This window comes from Hyperolius riggenbachi, chromosome 1 (assembly GCF_040937935.1).
Source record: "Hyperolius riggenbachi isolate aHypRig1 chromosome 1, aHypRig1.pri, whole genome shotgun sequence".
In the NCBI taxonomy this organism is placed as follows: domain Eukaryota; kingdom Metazoa; phylum Chordata; class Amphibia; order Anura; family Hyperoliidae; genus Hyperolius; species Hyperolius riggenbachi.
This window is the reverse complement of record NC_090646.1, coordinates 521,775,272-521,795,337: the sequence shown is the minus strand read 5'-3', so window position 1 is coordinate 521,795,337 and position 20,066 is coordinate 521,775,272. Positions and strand designations below refer to the sequence as shown.

Below are 20,066 nucleotides of genomic sequence, written 5' to 3'. Positions count from 1 at the left end.
ACAGGCAAGCTGGCATTATATTACACTACACACTGCAAAGCTCTCTCAAACATGTCATCAGGGATGTCCCAGCCAATGCCCACATGCATAAAGTGTCATTACTGTTGTGTTCAGCATTTGCCATAGCTCCAGTGTCATCTTACTCCATTCGAAAATACACTGGTTATCTAGTAGCCAACACAAAAGCATAGTGTGTTATGCCAAATGTACTCATTCTGCCCTTATAATGTACACATGATCAGGTTTTTTTTTTTTTTTTTTGTCAGAACTTGTCTTTTACTAAGTAGTACAGCAGAAATTGTTGCCATGTTTGTTTCACAAACTCTTGCCAATGTGTGGTTACCACTCATTGCTAGGATTTCAGTACAGGAGGGTTTTAACTTATTATTACTTACAATGGAACCAGTAAAACCATGGTTTACACAGTTCACAGAATCTGACTATTTTGCATAGGATAGCTAGTTTCAGCCATTACCTTATATACAGTGTTATACTGATGAGCTGGTCTACTGGCCTTGTGACTAGCATGAGGTTACCTAGCACTGTAGTGCTGTTCACTACCTGCTTGTGACTTTACTCTTCCACTGGCCATTGGCCTCAATTCTGGTAGCTATGTGAGGTAAATATTTTTTTGTAGGTAAAATACCTCATGAGGTATTTGCCTCTTTTTTTTTAGCAATTCTGAAAGATTTTTCTCCATTCCAGGTAAAACATGAGGTAAATGCATACAGTGAGGTAAATCATGAGGTGTTTCAGCAGTAAGCATGCAGTAAATAAAAGATAGCAGACTTTAACTTTCTTCCATAAGTTAGGATAGTCTTTGGAAGATGTTTTTTTTGAGGGGGAAGGTGTATTTGATGATGTAGCAACCTATGAAAGGTATATTTGGAGTTTTATTTCTACTATTCTTTTCTATTACACAGCCTGAATAGGTATGACACTAAAACAGCAAAAGGAACTCCACTAAAAACTGCAAAATGCATACAAATTGACTTTACCTCCAGGTACAGGCGGGTCTTAAACTGATCGGTAAATTATGTGCTAACATGCCCCCTAATTTCCATGAGAATAGTGATTATTACCTCAAAATTTACCTCATGAGGTAAAACATGACTAAAACCTACCAGAATTGCTAAATGTCACTACCTCATGAGGTAATTTGTTTGATAACCCCACCAGAATTGAGGCCAATTAATCACCATTACATTAATCAATTTTCTACACTTAGTAAAGAGATAGTATCAAAGATTATACTTTTGTAAGATCATATACGGACACTTCACAGCTGATGAAGCACATACTGTACTTAATATATTCTTCAAACCTGTTATTTAATAATAAGGTGATAGCAGGGCTCGTACTTATAGCCTCTGAATTTCTAACATGAACTGTAGGCCTTATTTTAGGGGCTCATTACCGGTAGTATAGTTATAACATGAAGAATAAATGATTAAGAGTTACCAAGCGACATAGCTACAAATTAAACCTCCCTGGCAGTATGATTATTTCCTGATTTTAGGATCTTTTCTGAATGTTTCAGACTCTAAAACCAGGAAAAAATCATGCTGCCAGAAAGCCAATAGCAGCCCCAGCACTCACTCACCTCCCTGGGCTCCAGTGCTGCAATTTGCCCTCCGTCCTCTGAACGGAGATCACTGATGGCAATCTCACCAGAGTGATTCAGAGCCTCTGTGGAGAGAAAGTAGAATGGCTGCCTGCGTCTTTATCCCCCGGGAGGTGAGTAAAAACGCCCTCTGCGCTCCATTGCTCTGCACTGAGCTCCCAGCGGCTAGCCCGAGCGTAGCTCAGGGTTACCGCCAGGGAAGTTAAGAGGCCCGAAGAAAAACTCTGATTGCAGATACCCCTCATGTTTACACTTCCTTAACCCTGCCTCCCTCCCACCCCCCAGCACACACACAGTGACCCCTATCTGCCAGAAGTCACAGAACAAAAACTGTGTAGCCTCTCACCTACAACAAGTGTGGCTACAACAATACCCTATCACTGGGAGGTTTATGGGTCCCCTGTGACCTAGAGGCCCCGTGGCTTCAGGAGCTCCTCATCCAGTGGCAATACCTGTATAGTTACCCCATGAAGAATAAATTCATCCTCTTCAGACACCTCAACCTGTAGTTGTTGCTGGTCTATATTAACATGCTACGGTGGATAGCACTCTTACCTTGCAGCACCAGCATCCCAGGTTTAAATCTGGGCCTGGACACTATCTGCATGGAGTTTGTATGTTCCACCATGCTTGTGTGGGTCTTTCTCCCACATTTCAGAAAACATACCGATTAGTCAGTTGAGTAAATGCCAGATATCATTCTGCAAAGGTAGAATGATTAAAGGAAGTGAGGCCTTAAAATCCTCAATTTATCCTAACCCTAACTCAATCATCTTTTTTTATGCCTATCCAAAGTTACAGCATCCCCTCCCATGTCTGACCACTACTCCCAGACAGCTTTATTCTTGCTTCTTATCTTAATCCATTCATTAATTCATCCATCTGCAAACCTAACTGTCACCCCTAAGCCAGGCCTTCACTCAACCCTAAAAGTGGCCACTGATGATACAATTTGCCGAATTATCATTTACGAATGATTATTCATAAGAACGATTGGAAATTATTGTTTGGGAACAACTAGCGGACAAAAATCTCTTTACCAATCTGATCAGATTAATAAAATTGCTCAAATGTTCGGATGGTGCCGGACAACTGAGACTCATATATACAGTGTATATATATATATACCTCATCATCAGTGTCTGCCCAACTTTGTGATAATACATTTTCCTTGTGCTCCATTGCCAGACACATAACAATAGATTCTTTTGACAAGTGTCAGCAGATTTTTACGGCTTTAGAAGCACACTGAATTCAAGGCCTGTAATAAACTTTTGTTGATCAATAATAACTCATTATCTTAGTACAATATCTATATATTTTATACAGAACCAGTGTTTCCATCTCAGGCCTTTCTGATGAAATTCCCCACTTATTCCCGAAGTATAAACATTAAAATTTATGACACAGATCCCACAGTGGTGCTAGACAAAATGACACTTGTACCCTTAACTTTTAAATAGTTTTTGTTTTCTTTGTAATGAGCAGCCATCAGTATGGAAATCAGTGCACATCCCCTTCCTGTGTGCAGTAAGGTCTATAACACCTGGTGATTCTCATGCTAATGAGACAATTGCTAGCAGGTAATTGCCCAATTGTACTTTACATTTGTGTGAATAGGTTCACTCCCAAGAGAGTGATGTGTTTCTCTGTCATTAGCCAAGATGCTATTGACATTCAGCCACTAGCATCCGAGCAGTGCGTTGCTCTGTTGTTAGAAGTAATATCCTGGCAAATGTAACCTGTATTCAAGTGCCATTCCCCGCTAGTGACCATGTTGGTAGCGCGAGAATCTCCAACATGTCAACCACTTCAACAGAACATGGGATTCATTTTATGCAAGAACATTTTTTTGTCCAAATGTATAAAAATAAATGAGTCCACACGTGAGCTTATCTGTGTTTTACTAAATTATTAGGTCCCAGTGGAAGGATAATATGTGATTGGGGCTTCATTTTATTGTAGACTGCTTCAGCCTTTCTTGCTGTTTTAATATATAAGGTTTGTGTAAACCTGTAAGTCTTAACACCTGCATGAGACTGCAAGAAGCCCATGCTAAGCAAGCATTAAAGGGTAACTGAAGTGACATGTATTATGGTGGGGTAAATAGCCTTAGAACTAGGCCGGGGTCTTTTTATCTCACTCTACAGGTTAAGAATCAGGGCTCTAAACAGTTTCTCTGCAGTCCGGTTGAGGAGAGATCTCTCCCTGATAGCTATTTAGAGCTGATAACATTCTTGTGTGCCAAAATACTCTCCTGATTGTTCAGGACAAATAAAAAAAGATTTATAGTTAGGTGTGTGTGTGTGTGTGTGTGTGTGTGTGTGTGTGTGTGTGTGTGTGTGTGTGTGTGTGTGTGTGTGTGTGTGTGTGTGTGTGTGTGTGTGTGTGTGTGTGTGTGTGTGTGTTGAAAAACAGAACAAGCTATAGTCACTGAGTTAAGGGTTCTTTCACACTATGGGCTTGATTCACTAAACGGCGATTGAAAAAAAAAACCGCTAGCGCTGCCGTGATATGAGTTATCACGGTTTAGTGAGCCAAGCCCTATGTGCGGTGCTGTCAGTTATGGAGCACTGCATATGTGTGATCTACATAGTAACCTGAAAGTTCATTGATTTATGTTAATGATCTTAATACATTTGTATAGCGCTTTTCTCCTGTTTGACTCAAAGCGCTCAAGAGCTGCAGCCACTGCGATGTGCTCAAGGGACACTCTGCAGTGTTGGGAAGTATTGCCCAAGGACTTTTAAATGAATAGGTACCAGGATTCAAACCCTGGTCTCCCATGTCAAAGCCCTTAACCAGTACATATCCAGCCATGTTACCCATACCTCCCAACGTTCTGAGATACAGAAGAGGGACACCTGTGGATACGCCCCTTACACACACCCATGAATAATTTATGAGTAAAAGACATAAAATAAGCGATTAATTTAGAGGTTCTGATTAAAGTTTAGAGTCGACAGAACCCTAAATTATTAACAGGAACTGTTCACACTGTCAGTACAGAATGCATCCATTAATCCGTTCTTGTAAACACAATGCAAATATCTGACCTGCACGATTTTTGTGGACTGTGGATCAGTTTCTTACAGAAACCTGTGGCAGAAACACATCTGCTCCGGACTCCAGCTAGACACAAAGCACCATTGGAGCAAACCTTGAACTGTCTGATCTAAAACGGACTGTTTGTGATCTGGCAGCTGGCTCAGTGTGAACTGAGCATTAAAACCTGAGGTAAGCACAGAGGTATGTTCATGCTGCATCCAGATACCTCTGTGCTTTGTCCGTTCCTCTCCTCATTCCTCCCAGTCCATTTAATTATTATTTAAAAAAATGTGGCTTTTGGCTATAGTCACATTTTTAGACAGGAAGAGGCTGGCTTGCAGCGATGTTCCCTCCTATCCCCCTCCTATTCCCTCTTCTTAAGGGGAATGAATGGGAGGGGAAAAAGGAGGGGATTTGGAGGATGACAGATGGAAACATCATAGGAAGACTGCTTATTTCTGTCTGAAAAGTTGACTTTAGGCAAAAGTCAACATTTTCAATGAGTGATTATGGATACCAGGGAGAACGAAGAGAGCAACGTACAGAGGTATGTGGATTCTCAAACATACCTCTGTGCTTACCTGCCTCAGGTCAAGTGGTTTTTAATAATATTTCCTTTCCTTCTCCTTTCCTTTCTCCCTTAGGCTGCTTACACACTAAGACGTCACAGGCGCACGTTAGTGCAGCCTGTAACGCTCCTCCAACGCACAGCAATGTAACACAAGTGGGCTGTTCACACTGCCCACGTTGCGTTACATGTAACGCTGCACGTTCTTTCGAAAGTGCAGCATGGTACGGCGTTACAGCGGCTTAAGCCGCGTTAGACTGTTTGCACATGCTCAGTCTTGTTGGGGAGGAGCGGAGAGCGGCCAGGCACATGGCTAATTAATATTCACTGCACGTTGTGACGTGCAATGTTTACTTCCTGGTGCGGCCGCTCTGTGCGGCGATTGGCCGGCGGGACCACGTGATGCCGCATGCGTCCAAGAGTATGCATCACGGCATCACGGACGCCAGAGTGAGCTGCACAACGCGGCTCACTCTGACGTCCACATCGAAGAGCACCAGGCCTTGCGTTAGGTGCACGTTATGCGACCTTAACGTAGCACCTAACGCAACGTCTTGGTGTGCAAGTAGCCTAACTTCGTTATTCCTTACCCATTTCCTTTTTTCCCTTTCCCTTTTGGTATTCTGGCTACATTTAGGTTTTATTTTTATGTGTAATATTTATTTTTATGTGTGATACTCCCCTTTAATTGTTTTTGATCCACATCCTTTTTTTTTTTTCTCCCTTGCTTGTTTTCGTTGCCCCCTCCCTGTTTAAACGTAATTGAATGTTTTTGCACATTTGTACTAAGTTATGATGAAGGGCCAAGTTGCATTCCAAAACATGTTATCTATGTTATAAAGGAATAAAGGTTTATCCATTGGGTGGCGGTAACACTTCTTTGGTCTGTTTTCTTTGCACCACAGATCCTTTATAAGGCTACAGTTACATGGGAGCAGTGTTGACTATTTTATACTGAAACTGACACAGTAATGACCACTTGCATTTTAAATTGTATATTTGTTTTCATATCACTGTTGTTTAAATAATTTGTTTTCATATCACTGATTTTTCCATTTTAGTACTTTAAATTATTCTAGCGGCGTTTTAATAATAAACTTGGTTATATTTAATCCAATGGCTTTTGACATGACATTTTGTGATTTCTATAAGTATTATTCTTCTTGAAATGATGAAAAGCCACTTAAGCCGTTGCCTTTTTCTGTTGCACAGCACTAAAAACAACACAGAGGGAGCTGCTGGATTTGCGGTGTCAGTATGATAAAGAAACATCATCTAAGTAAGTTTTGTATTGTGTTCTATTTCTTTGTTTTTCTAACTGCTGTTTACTCTCACGAGAGGCATAACAGGCAGCACCTCTCGCACAAAGAGCTGTATTTGACAGGGAGAGGGAGGTAGATAAGTGATTAAAATGACCTTACTCCATTATACGGTATGGATCTGTTCTGCTGAAAGGTCACAAGTGCTCCCGTCCAATTCTTATACAAGTAGTTATGTTGATGAGAGGAGGATCAGCCAATGAAGTTAGCAGTGTACCAACTTTCGGAAATGACTCAATGAGATACCATATATACTCGCATATAAGCCGACCCCTCATCTTTTACCTGAAAAAAAAAAAAAACAGGAAAAAATGATTGACCCCCATGTAAGCCAGGGGTAGGAATGACATTTTATACCCCAGTATAGCTAGTATAGTGCCCAGTATAGCTAGGATAGTGCGCCCAGTATAGCTAGGATAGTGCCCAGTATAGCTAGTAAAGTGCCCAGTATGGGTAGGTAGTGCCCCAGTATAGCTAGTAAAGTGCCCAGTATAGCTAGTATAGTGCCCAGTATGGGTAGGTAGCGTCCCAGTATAGCAAGTATAGTGCCCAGTATAGTGCCCCAGTATAGCTAGTATAGTGCCCAGTATAACTAGTAAAGTGCCCAGTATGGGTAGGTAGTGCCCCAGTATAGCTAGTAAATTGCCCAGTATAGCTAGTATAGTGCCCAGTATGGGTAGGTAGTGCCCCAGTATAGCTAGTATAGTGCCCAGTATGGGTAAGTAGTGACCAGTATAGCCAGTATAGTGCCCCAGTATAGCTAGTATAGTGCCCAGTATAGGTAGGTAGTACCCAGTATAGTGCCCCAGTATGGGTAGGTAGTTCCGCCCCCCGCCCCCCCATCCCCCCCCCCCCACGGGGCGAGCTGCTGTGTGAATTAGCTACGAGCAGGAGAGGGGAATAGAGGAAACGATGCTGGCTAAGGTAATAGCAGCGGCGGCCATGGGGGGGGGGGGGTTAGGTGAGCGGCGACGCTTTACATGACTCGCATACAAGCCGACCTCCCAACTTTTGGCCCACTTTTTGCGGGTCAAAAATTCGCCTTGTATGCCAGTATATACGATAACTAAAGGTCCTTTTTATGTTGACCAATTTGGGGAGAGGGAAAAGAGAAGCTTTCAGGTAGGTTCTAGCAAATGACTAAATCTCAGAATGTACTTGGTCTTGTAATGAGAGAAAACAGTGCAGAATTAGGATAATGGTGATATTCCGAGACAGCAGGAAATTGTAGTAAGGTGCCTGACTTACATCACTGCATGAAAACAATGCAATCCTGTGGCCCAGTGATCTACTTTACAAGTTAAACGAAATGCAGATTTTAATGCACATTATTATAAGGGCCATTTGGAGGCTTTTTAACTGCTTGCTGGCCCCGCCTAACACCGATCGGCGTAAGGTCCTTGGGGCTTCCAGTGCAGGAGATCGCGTGCAGGTTGCGCGTGCATCTCCTGTTAGTGGGCGGAGCGATTGGCTGCCTATGACAGCCAATCGCCATGATTGGCCGGCTGCAGGCAGTGGGGGAAGGAAAATAAAACAAATATAGTGATATTTATTATAAAAAAATAAAATAAACACGGGGGAGCGATCAGACCCCACCAACAGAGAGTTCTGTTGGTGGGGAGAAAAGGGGGGGGGGGGGAAATAACTTGTGTGCTGTGTTTTGCGGCCCTGCAGCTTGGACTTAAAGCTGCAGTGGCCTTTTTTGACAAAAATAGCCTGGTCTTTAGGGGGGTTTAAGCCCTTGGTCCTCAAGAGGTTAAAGGACACCCAAGGTGAAAATAAACGAATTAAATAAACAATTGTATCTATCTTCCTTCTCCTAAAAATGCTTTTTTAAGATATTCCAGTTTTATTTTATGCTTAAATCTACTTTTTAAGTTTTAACTTATTTTTTTTTTTTTGCTCAATGACACATTCATTGAAGTATGCCAGAGCTAAAATCTATGACCTATTGACCCTTTTTATCTCTATTTATTTCCTGCTCTCAGAAGCCACTTTCTGCTAGGAAAGTGTTTTATAGTTGAAATTTCTTATCAGTGAGGGTCACACTGTAGTCACCTGCTGTCTGAGTCAGGACTGAGTCAACCACTTACATACCTGATATTTAACTCTTTCAGGCAGAGAAAGAAAAAAAGGAATACAGCATAGTTATTTGTGTGCTAGGAACTGTACATACCCATGTCTATCTCATCATGTCACATGACACCTCAAGTATCCTTTAAGTACTATCTACCTGGAAGTGCATAAAAATGAATCGGCACTGAGAGAGATGATCGCAAACTCTTACAAATGTCACTCAAGAAACATAGGCTGATATTACGTGGCCCTCAAACACAGTGGAGCACTGAGCTTGGTGCACAGTGTGCAGCAAGAATTGTTTGAAACAGAAGATTGCTGAGTGCAGAGACAAGTTATTGACTGGGCAGTATGGATAGCACTATGCCAATAAAGTGGACCTGAACTCAGAACGTCCTCTCTGCTCTAAAAGATACACAAGAGCATAATATCCTTTAAACAAAAAAACATATTTTTTATTACAGCTGATACAAATCCTAAAATAAATCTGCACTGTTTCTACTTCCTGATTCATGGAAGCAGACATATTGTTAACAACCTGTGTTTCAAATGAGCTTATCTGCCTTCGCAGTCATGTGACACAGGGGCGAGATCAAATTACAGCTAGTGATTAGACACACATGAGAGGGAATAAGACACGCTAAACTCTCTAAATACCGATATAGGGTGCATTTCTCTACGTTCTCCTGTCCTGTGCAAGAGTTCAGGTCCACTTTAAGGAGAGTACTCGCCTCACAGCGCTAGAGCCCAAAGTTTGAATCTCAACCAGGACACTATTGGCATGGAGTTTATATGCTCTGATCATGGGTTTCCTAGGCCTCAGACCACTTCAAATTCCTCTCAAAACATAATGGTAAGTTAGTTGGTCCCCACAGAAAAAAAAAGAACAGAAAACAAATTGACCTTTAGGGATGAGATTGTGAGGGAGAATTGGCAACATGACTGTGCACACTATAAAGTGCTGGGGAAGATGTCAGCGCTATATACCTGTAAATATATAATAGTAATCATTTGCACAGAAAATTGTCTCCGGTGGCTGGCCAAATGGATCTTTAGACCAAAGTATTTGTTTCACTTGGTAAGATAGCACTAACATGTTGCCATACAGATCTTTGCAAGAGATTTGCAAATGCATTTGCTAAATGTACTGGTACAGAAGACACCTATTTTAAATTGTAATTACAGCATGGGATTACAGTATATTCTATAGTTAAAACCAGTCTCTAGTCCTAATTGATTGTAATAGTTATCTATTCTGCTTTAAAACCAAATTTATTGTTGTCTGTGTAAAAATCTGTAAGGGATCTTAGCAGTATTTTTACAGAAATTGTCAAGCGAACCTCCTTCAACAGGTTTGTGAATTGTTTGGATAAAGCAGACATTTACTTACCTAGTGGGGCTATTTGGATGCCTCCATCTTCTCTGACCCCTGCTGCACAGAAACAGGTTCACGCTGGCTATCCCTATGTTCCCGGTCGTGCAATGCATGCCTGGGGACATGTGATGCATTCCAGGAGATGTAGCTTCCAATGAGATGCAATTTTGACATTTGAACAAGATCTGATTAGAGAGGGACGTATTACTGCCACACACTGCAAATATATTTTTAATAGATTTCACCTTGAAATCTATGAAAAATCTTTGGAGACATGGCCGCAGTGCAGGGCCCCCAGGTCTCTCCCCATCTAAAATGTGAGCCCTGGGCCAGTGCAGAGTGTTGGCAGCAGAGTGCGCTCTCACCTCTCCGCCGGGGCGCTCCTCCTGTGTCCTGTCTCCATCCCAGCTGGCCACATAGTCCCCGGTGAACTTGCAGCATGTATGTAGTGCATGTAATGTACATGCCGCTTGTTCATGGGGTACAGGCACCCTGGTGAGGATGGAGAGAGGACACAGGAAGCAGTAATAGAGGAATCTATCAAAATTACATTCACATAGCCATATTGCGGCATCGATCTCCGGCAAATTCGATCACAGTGACTGAATCTGCTGGGTAAACTCAATGTGTGCTGCAGAAGAAAATGAAACTAAATCTATTAACTCTTTAAAAAAAAAAAAGAATCTGCTCTTAGAATCGTATGGCTAATCTGTTGTCGTGGGGAAAATATGACTAATTAGTTTGTTTTAAGGGATCTCCTACATAACTATGATTCTAAGCATGCCGTCCTTTACTATGTTCTGCATGTTCCTTTAAAACCTTTCCAAAGCCTTTCATCTCTTCTGTGCTTTGGATATTAATAGATGAGTAAACCCCAGTGATGTTAATCACACTCTCAGTTTCAAGTGTAAAAAGATAAGTGGAGAGTACTTGCTTCCAAAAACAATCCCTAGGTTGATTAGACTGTGAAGCAGGGAATCCTATAAGATCAAGCTGTGATGTGGTGCTGGCACGTCTCCCAGTGTCTGTGTTTAGGAACCTGGCAGCCGTTTCTGTCTGAAAGGGATTCTGTGACATGGCGAATGATTCAGTCTGTCTTACCGTCCGAAGGAGCCAGACCCAGGGTCAGATGTATCCACATTAGATCTAATAATGTTTGATAGATTGTCCCCTCAGCAGTTACACGCAGCATGACTCTCACTGCTCCCAGAACTGATGCTGAAACAGTAATAAATGCTACTACAGTGTTCTATACTGAAAAGGTAGGAGAGATGGTGTATTTATCCAGAAAGTAAAGACTCTTAATAGTGTCAGCTTTCCATTACTATTATTCTCAGTGTTGGGATAGTGACGACCATTGCAGAGAGAATTAGAGCAAATCTGGTGCAGAAAAGATGCAGACAACTAATCAGAATCCTTGATGTGGACATCTGCTCTTCTTTTGTACCAGTTCTGCTCCAGTTTTCCTTGAACTGGTTTTGGTAAACCTGACCCACTGTCCCTCAAAAGGGCTGACAATTTGATGGTCCTAAAACATTTTAAGGCCAATTTGGAGAGGAGAAAGTTAGCTTACCAGTATGTGTTTGGTGTGTAAACTGGAGCACTGGAGGAAACTGATCGAAATATGAGGATAACAAACAAATTCCATACAGATACATGGAGGGGTTTGAACCCAGAGCTGTAAGCATGCATACTAATCACTCTGTCACTATGTTGACCATGACTATAAGATACAGAAGTAGGTACCACAAGCATTTTATTCCTGTATATCATACTATAGATGCATGTTTTTTTTCCTTCAAGTCCCTTTAAAGGACACGTGAAGTGAGAGAGAATGGAGGCTGACATATTTATTTCCTTTTAAGCAATACCAGTTGCCTGGCTATCCTGTTGATGCTTTGCCTCTATTACTTTTAGCCATAGACCCTGAACAAGCATGGAGCAGATCAGGTGTTTCTGACCTTGTCAGATCTGAGAAGATTAGCTGCATGCTTGTTTCTGGTGTCATTCAGACACTACTGCAGCCAAATAGACCAGATTTAAAAGGAAATAAATATGGCGGCCTCCGTATAATTCTTGCTTAAGGTTCCCTTTAAATGCAAGCCTGCTTTGCTTCATATATCTGATAGGAGATGCAGACCCAGACCTCTCAGTCATTTATTGTAGTTTTTTTTTAAGTATCTGAGATGAGCAAAAGATTTAGGGGAGGCAGACACCCTGTTCTATCTTTGTTGTTGAATTTGGCATATGATACCTTTTAATGCGGTCAGAGTGGGTAGCCACAGGGTTATAGAGGAATGATTTTCCCTGAAATGAGACATTCATTCCTTGTTTTTGGACATGCTAAAAGTAATGGCATGGAAATACCTGCTGTTTTAAATATGCAGTGATTTATTTGTACTGCATTCTGTGGAGAGCTTTTTTGTTGGTTTTGGCTGACTACAAATGACTGGGTACCTTGCTTTTGACAAGCAAGTAAGCTTTTAACACCATCACACGTTGGAGTTGGTGCAAATAGCTTCTCTTGTGGGTTTTCTTACTTCACTTTATCTCATGATTCAAAGCAATTTTAAGTCACGAGAAAAGTTTTGCATTATTTAACATCATTATTTAAATCAGCACATATGCACAATCTGAAAGTAAATAATCTCGTTCAGTATTACCAAATGATTCATGTTGGCTTTTCAGGTATCAATGTCCGCCGTGAATTTGTTAGTAATTGGACATGCTGGAATAATTGTTATTTACCACTGAGTGCCAGTATTTTGCACCTGCTTGTACTCTCTTTGCCTCTCTTCATGGAGCAGAGCACACAGCGCAGCCAGGAGCCAAACCACATTCTAGTTAGTATTGGTGTTCAAATTCAGCATAACAAATTCAGAACACCGAATATTGACTAAACACCACACTTTAGTACCACTTCAGTACCGAACAAGCGGGCAGGTTCAGAAGGAGTTCACTATTTGCGCTTCATGGTGCGCTTCACATGACTCTGATACTTCCTCCCTCCTGCCTTGCAAGGGCAAGTAGTGAACTCCTCCTGATTCTGTTCAGTACTGAATTGGTACTGAAGAGCGGTGTTCGGCAGTATTCGGGTGTTCCAAGTTCGTAATGCTAAATTCGAACACCAACACTAATTGTTTTACAATGATTCTTCCAAATCTGCCACATAAAATCTGTAAAGGTTGCTTTAGGTGACAAATGTCTAAAGTATGTAACTAGCTTTAGGCCTCCTTCACAAAAGAGGCTGAACTGTGCACTTGTTGTGCACTTTTGCCTCCTGGCTGCCGGCCATGAGCTCATGCAGCATCCTAAATACTCCCACAGTCTGAGAACACCACCTGCAGCTACATTCCAAGAAAGACACAATAGAGCATTGCATGGAGAGGGAAACAGTCAGCGCTCTGAAACCAGGAGACATCTGCATTTAGCCAGTAGCTGAAAATCAACTATTCTGTCTCTTCAATATCTGCAAAAGAGTCATTTGTTCCACATTGCAATACGTGTCGGCAGGGGCACCACATGCAGGTTTTCGCAAATCCAGTGGCGTAGCAATAGGGGATGGATGCAGAAGTGACAACCGCACCGGAGCCCCTGGATCAGAGGGGCCCAGCAGAGGCCCTCCTTCAACCACTTTATTAGCTCTTTATTGATGCTATGCTGGTAATTATCACGTCTATGTGTGCTTTGATTACTTGTAACCATTAATAGACAGTTCTCCTCCCCAGCCTACACCTCTCTGATACTGCAGCTGGTCTTGGCAGGGTTTGGTGCGCCATATAAATTAATAGGTATAGAGCGCTTAAAGGGGCCCAACATACAACTCACACTGTGGCCCAGAGCTCCTAAGCTATGCTACTGCTCACATCTCCTCCTAACCTCTCTCTCTCTAATTAGCCAATTTTTGGAACAAGTAAACAAGCATGCAAGTTGACCTGAGGGAGCTAGCTTACCTGAAGGGTGCTACTCCAAGAATATGGGAAAAATCCATTCTCTACTAAATGCTAAAAGTAGAAAAACAGAACCATGGTCCTAGTTTTCAGGGCTGTAAAATGTCACTGTTTCCATTGATGCAAGACCTGCCACACTCATCCTGTTACAATGAAAGTGGCTGGCCTAGTTCTAGGTGCAACTTATTTTAAGTGGCCTACTTCAGTTTTTATAAATAAGTTTGTGTGTAGAAAAAGCAGGTGGGGTCCAAAATAGAACTTATTAATTTTTCCTGGTACAGCTAGTACTCTGGTGACATCCCTTAGCATAAGATTTCTTAGAGTTATCAGGAGTGAGGTTGTATGTCATTAAGAATATTACTGCCTTTTGTCAATGCGTGTAGGATGCCTGAATTACATAATGCAAACACCTGAAGAGAGGACATTCTTACATAATCTTGTGTTGCAAATCACTAATATTCGGGGGATAATCAGGCTAATAAAGCTTTAAAGAGTAACTGTCAGGCTGCAGAAGCTAATTTAACCCTCTATTCTCCTGTGTTAAACAGTTTAGAAGGAAGCCATAAAGCAATTAGTGAAGATAAAAATCTCAGTTACCTTTGATGTGTGCTTATCAGAAAGGCTGTTATAGAACCATAAGGACGCAAGCCGCATACTAAACTGCAAAGCATTCTGGGGCCCTCCCCTTGGCTGCTAATGAGACGGTACAGGAGCTTCTAATCAGTCCAGCGCGTAGCACTGATAAATATCCGGGCAGAGTACACTGCAGGAGTCAGCTATTGTTCCTAGCCACATGGCTCATTAATATTCACTGCACACTGTGTTGTTCAAGTAGGAGCTTATCTGTGATCAGGAAGCAGGCAGGACATGACGACACATTTGACAGAAAAACATGGAGCCTGCCATGAGCTGTCAGGAGCATCTATCTCTGCATATACTATATACAAATTCTGTGAAATCCAAACGTGGACAGTGAAATGCATATGTAATGTAAGTACAGCCAATCTTTAGCTACTGATATATGTGTTTATTTTCTCTGAGACCTTATACCTAACAGCTCCTCTTTAAAAAGTGTAATGCTGGGAATACATGGCTCGATTCTGAGCTAATAAGATGGTTAGAGCGGGCAAAATGATTGGGTGCAGAATCGAGCGCCAGGATCGACCCGTGTATTCCAAGCATAAGGCAAGGTTCACAGTGGGAGTTGCACTGCGTTCCCTGTGACAGCAGGAAGGCAATGGATCAGGAAAGTGGTGCCGCATGTTATTCACATGTTGCATACAGTAAAGCATAGTCAATGAAAAGTATGTTGTAACGTACTTCATGCAGTGCATTGCTGCACGCCACTATAACGCAATGCACCCACTGCACCATTAACGCCCCATAGATGGTGCATTGGAGTGCAGCAAGCCGTGTAACGATGCGGCCATTTCACTGCAACGCATTGCACCACAGTGAATCTACCCTAAGTTGTCTGGGCCTAAATTGTCTGGTGTCATGTGCTTTTAATGGCACAGCTGGAATTAGCTGAAGCTCAACTTTTTCTGTTCTAGTGATAAGGTAAACCAACTTTTTGTACCAAATTTAAAAAAAAAAGATTTTTTTTTTCCCTTTTTCTCCTCTTGTTTTGTCTGAAAAATTCCACCAATGTCAAAGGAAAATGTACATTCTTCCTAAAAATTGATGAATTATCAATAGGTTGCTTTATAAACTGAGGAAACGGGTCCATTAAAACCAGAGAATAATTTTCCTCCTTTTATAATGTATTTTACTATATTTCTGAATTGCAGTTAAATGCTATATATCAGAATTTGGATGTTAGAAAATTGTATTTGCCCCTTTCACACTGAATGATTCCTGATATGTAAACTACTGTAAATGTAAATTTGGACACTGACCCCGAAAAGGCTCATAACACAACATTTAAATGATTACTTTCTTTATTATTATGCATGGGTTTTTTTCTTTTCATTTTTCATTGCATCGCACCACACTCATTGTGAAAGCCCCAGAGGAACATCATTGCATCACATTTTGATGAGATGATATTACCCGTTGCGATGGAACGCAGCAGACATAGCGTAAAAGGGCCCTAAGGGAGAGGTTATTCCCTAATTTGGGGACCTATGGTTCACAAGGTGGAGGACATTTGGAAGAATAATGGCAAACTCCAGGCTCCAGTAGAGAATAGAAATATGTTTTTTTAAGAACATCTACAACTCAAATAATTTCACAACTGAGCTTACTGTTATTATGTCTGTGGGATTCAACCCCTCTGAGCTGAGACGATCAGCTGAGATGATCCAGCATATTGAATCTCTTGGCAAAGCATTAGGTCCATTGTACACATGCTGGACCCTCAGTAGAGACAGTTCCAACCTTGGCTAGATCCATCTAGCCTGTGTATGAGGCTTTAGAGGTTTATGTAGATTATACAGTCAGGTTATGGTTTATGGGTGATCAGCAAAACACAAAGCCTGTGAATAACGCATCTGTTGATTGGGGATCATTATTCAACTTATGCAAATTAGTGGCTGTACCCCACTTTGGGCACCAGGTGTTTCTTTGTTGGCACTTGGCTATTGTGTAATATGTATAAGTGGACAAACAGACACGTAAGTGAACATGTACTTTATTATTTGTATTTTTAGTGCTAAACATAAGGACACTGTATATTGCCTTGAAGGAGCAAAGTTACCCAGCAGCCATGCCACTTGTATGAAAAGGTATGTGCTCCCTTACTTGCTCAGAAACGATTGACCAAATTGTAACTCATGATTTGGGTCAGCTGACTGGTCACAACTAGGCTTGATTGCAGCTAGTTATATTGAATGTAAACCTCAGATCAGTGCGTCAACAAGTAGAAATAATATGTCAGTAATAGTGACATACAGATCTAAAGCTCCATCTACACCATACAAATTTTTTTCCGATTCGATTAGTTACAATCCAACATGTCCGATCAGGATTCGATTCGATTCAATTTGCCATTGTGTTGCAATGGCAAATTGAATCAAGTCCCAATCGAACATGTCAGATTGAATCAAATCAAATCAATGAATCAAATCGAATCGGACAAAAAATTGTATTGTGTAGATGGGGCATAATGGCAATTATATTGAGTTTGGTACTAATTCCAGTTGCGTACAGTTTGCAAACAAGCCAGTATTATTAGCCTCACATTCACAACTCTATATGTACAATGTAAGGGAGTTTAGGGTGCTGAGAGCTTCAATGAGAAAATGATGTAACAACCATGAGGTCACAAAACATCCCAAAAAATATTCAAACTAAAGGTAGCCATACATCTAGCGATTCTGATTCAATTGACAATGCAATCGACTTTATTAGGGAACCGACTTCAGTGTGGTTGATCCAAAGTCAATCGACTAGTGACCCGCACACTACAAAAGATATCCTATGCAATTCACGTTCACATTTGATTTGACCAATGTTGTGTCTCCATGCTCTGAATTAAAAAATCAATTCAAAGTAGATTGAATGGCATGTGAACAGTAGCCGATTCCTGTGCGATCGACCGATATCTTGCATCCTACTTGGTTGACTAAGCTGGTCGATTCGACATGAAACCAGCCACTTTTCATCGATTGGGAATTCTGTAACACACTCGATTTGCTCTCGATTTTTTAAAAGGATCGAATCAAATAGTCGATCATACAGCAAAATCGCTAGATGTATGGCCATCTTAAGAAAGAGACTAGATAAAATGGTATCAACAGAGAGTAACAGGATGGAGCCAAGGATACTTACGTATTAGGTTGTTAACCAAGGACTGCTCTGTATTTTCCCTACAGAAAGGTCCACTATCAGATAGGATAGCAGCTGATTCATGTCAAAACAAACAGCTGAACTATTCACAGCAGCTTAGTGCTCTAGATAAACAGTAAGGGTAGCCATATATCTAGCAATTTGGCTGTACGATCGACTATTCATTCGATCATTTTATAGAATCGAGAGAGAATCGAGTGTATTCCAGAAATCCCAATCAATGAAAAGTGGCTGATTTCACGTTGAATCGACCAGCTTAGTCGATCGAGCAGGATGCTAGATATTGGTCGATTGCACAGGAATCGGCTACTGTTCACGCCATTCGATCGACTCTGAATCGATTTTTGCATTCAGAGCATGGAGACACAACATCAGTCAGATCGATTAGTGAAGGTGAATCGCGAAGGATATCGTTTGTAGCTTGTGGGCTACTAGTAGATTGACTTTCGATCAACCATACTGATGTTGATTGCTAAATAACACTTTGTCGATTGAATCAGAATAGCTAGATGGCTGCCTTTACACCAGGACCCTAGCCTGCGGCATTCAGTCCCTAGGCTACCACCTCTGCTCAGGCAACTTTACTAAACCTATTTGGTTGGTGGTACGGCTAGTGTTTCCCGCTGAGTCTCCGTACCCTCAGGCAGCACTGAGCTGCCATCCATGTGGTTCATTTTGTTGCAAATCAGCTGCTATCCTACCTCACCAGGACCGGATTTAAGCCAAGGCCACATAGGCCATGGCCTATGGTACCATAGGATCAAGGGCGGCTGGGTGGCAGGCTATACTAGGGGAAAGGGAAGAGTCACCTGGCTACCTATAGTTGAGGGTGGTTGGTCATCAGGCTATCTATATAGAAGGGAACATCATCAGAATACCCATACTGGAGGGAAGGGGACATCATCAGGCTATCCAAACTGGAGGGGGGGGGGGGGGGGATCATCTGGCTATCTATATTGGGGGGGAGGGTCATTGGGATACTTATACTGGAGGGAGGGGTCATCTGGCTATCTATATTGGAGGGTGGCTGCTGACAGTGGCCTTGGGTGGTAAAGAGTACAAATCCGGCCTTGTACCTCACACTAGACTTTTCTGTGCAGGGGAAATACAGAGCCGACACTGGTCGTCGGCCTAATATATAGGAACCAAGTAAAGTTAGATTTTAATCACTTGATCGTTCATGACTGTTTTAAGTGAAAATCTAACCTCAGCACGTATGCCACAATATCGTTTAGCTATCGGCCATGCCAGATCACTAAACAACTGACATGAATGACTTCTATTTTTCAGTGCCTCTCACTTACCCTGCAGTCATTGTCCTCCCTCCTCACCTATCCATAGAACAGGCCATGCTGAAATGTATACTATCTGATCCAACATACTGTTCACTTAGAAGAATGCAGATAATATTGCAAACACGCTTTTTCCAACATATGGCAATGTACATTATATTGCGGACATCGGCGACTGCAATGCTATACTACCCGATGAGAAATTGTGTGTCGTACGATAAAATGTTCCTGTGCGTGTTACGTTGCAACCTGCAGTAATACACTCCTGTACTGTGAATGGTAACATGAAAGTCAGTGGACTTCCATGGTATCATGTAGTTCGCGCACAATAACTGTCAGCACCGTACATAGGGGCTTGATTCACTAAAGTGTAATAACTGCTATCCAAGCAGTTATCACGCGAGATGCCGCACGCAAAGGTTTGCACGCGAACAACGTTACTTTGCATGATAAACGAAGGCTTGTGCGCTTTTCACGTGAAAAGCACACGTGATCGCACGCAAACCATCGCTTATCACGCGAAGTAATGCTGTTTGCGCTTAGACCTTTGCGCACGGCAGATCGCGTGATAAATGCTGTGATAGCAGTTATCACACTTTAGTGAATCAAGCCCATAGTGTGAACAAGCCCTAAGGACAATATTTCTTGAAGACTGATGTCATGGAATCACTATCATGTCTTTTGTTCAGATGGCCAAACAGATTATGATTATTAGACGTGCAATCTTTAAACCAGGAATTATATGCACTTTTTTCTGCAAGAGACCTGCCCGTATATTTTGTGCTCAGGTCAAATGCAAATACCAAATCTACAGCAATACCGTCACATGCCAGATCCAGATCTTCTGCACATCACCTAATACTGTGCACAGCATACTGAGCGCAAGAATGAATCAGTAAGAAGGACACTTCAGTGGGGTAGCCCTTCTGTGAACCAGGCCACAGAATGCCAGATACAAAACTGAACAATGGAGAAAAATGTATGAATATTTTCAACATAGTGACAGTAGGTTTAAAGTGTGTGGC

The 20,066-nt window shown here is 41.8% G+C and overlaps 1 protein-coding gene across 5 annotated transcripts in view; it reads left to right on the top strand.

Moving 5' to 3' along the window:
* The window catches only part of CUX2 (cut like homeobox 2), a 549,861-nt gene that overhangs the window by 465,124 nt on the left and 64,671 nt on the right, over window positions 1–20,066 (top strand). For 3 of the 5 annotated variants that reach the window (XM_068245667.1, XM_068245653.1, XM_068245644.1), the window contains exons 10-11: window positions 6,453–6,519; window positions 16,612–16,686. In XM_068245667.1, the coding sequence (XP_068101768.1) occupies window positions 6,453–6,519; window positions 16,612–16,686 (142 nt within the window). The remainder of the gene's footprint in view (window positions 1–6,452; window positions 6,520–16,611; window positions 16,687–20,066) is intronic. The other 2 variants (XM_068245676.1, XM_068245662.1) reach the window with 1 other exon arrangement.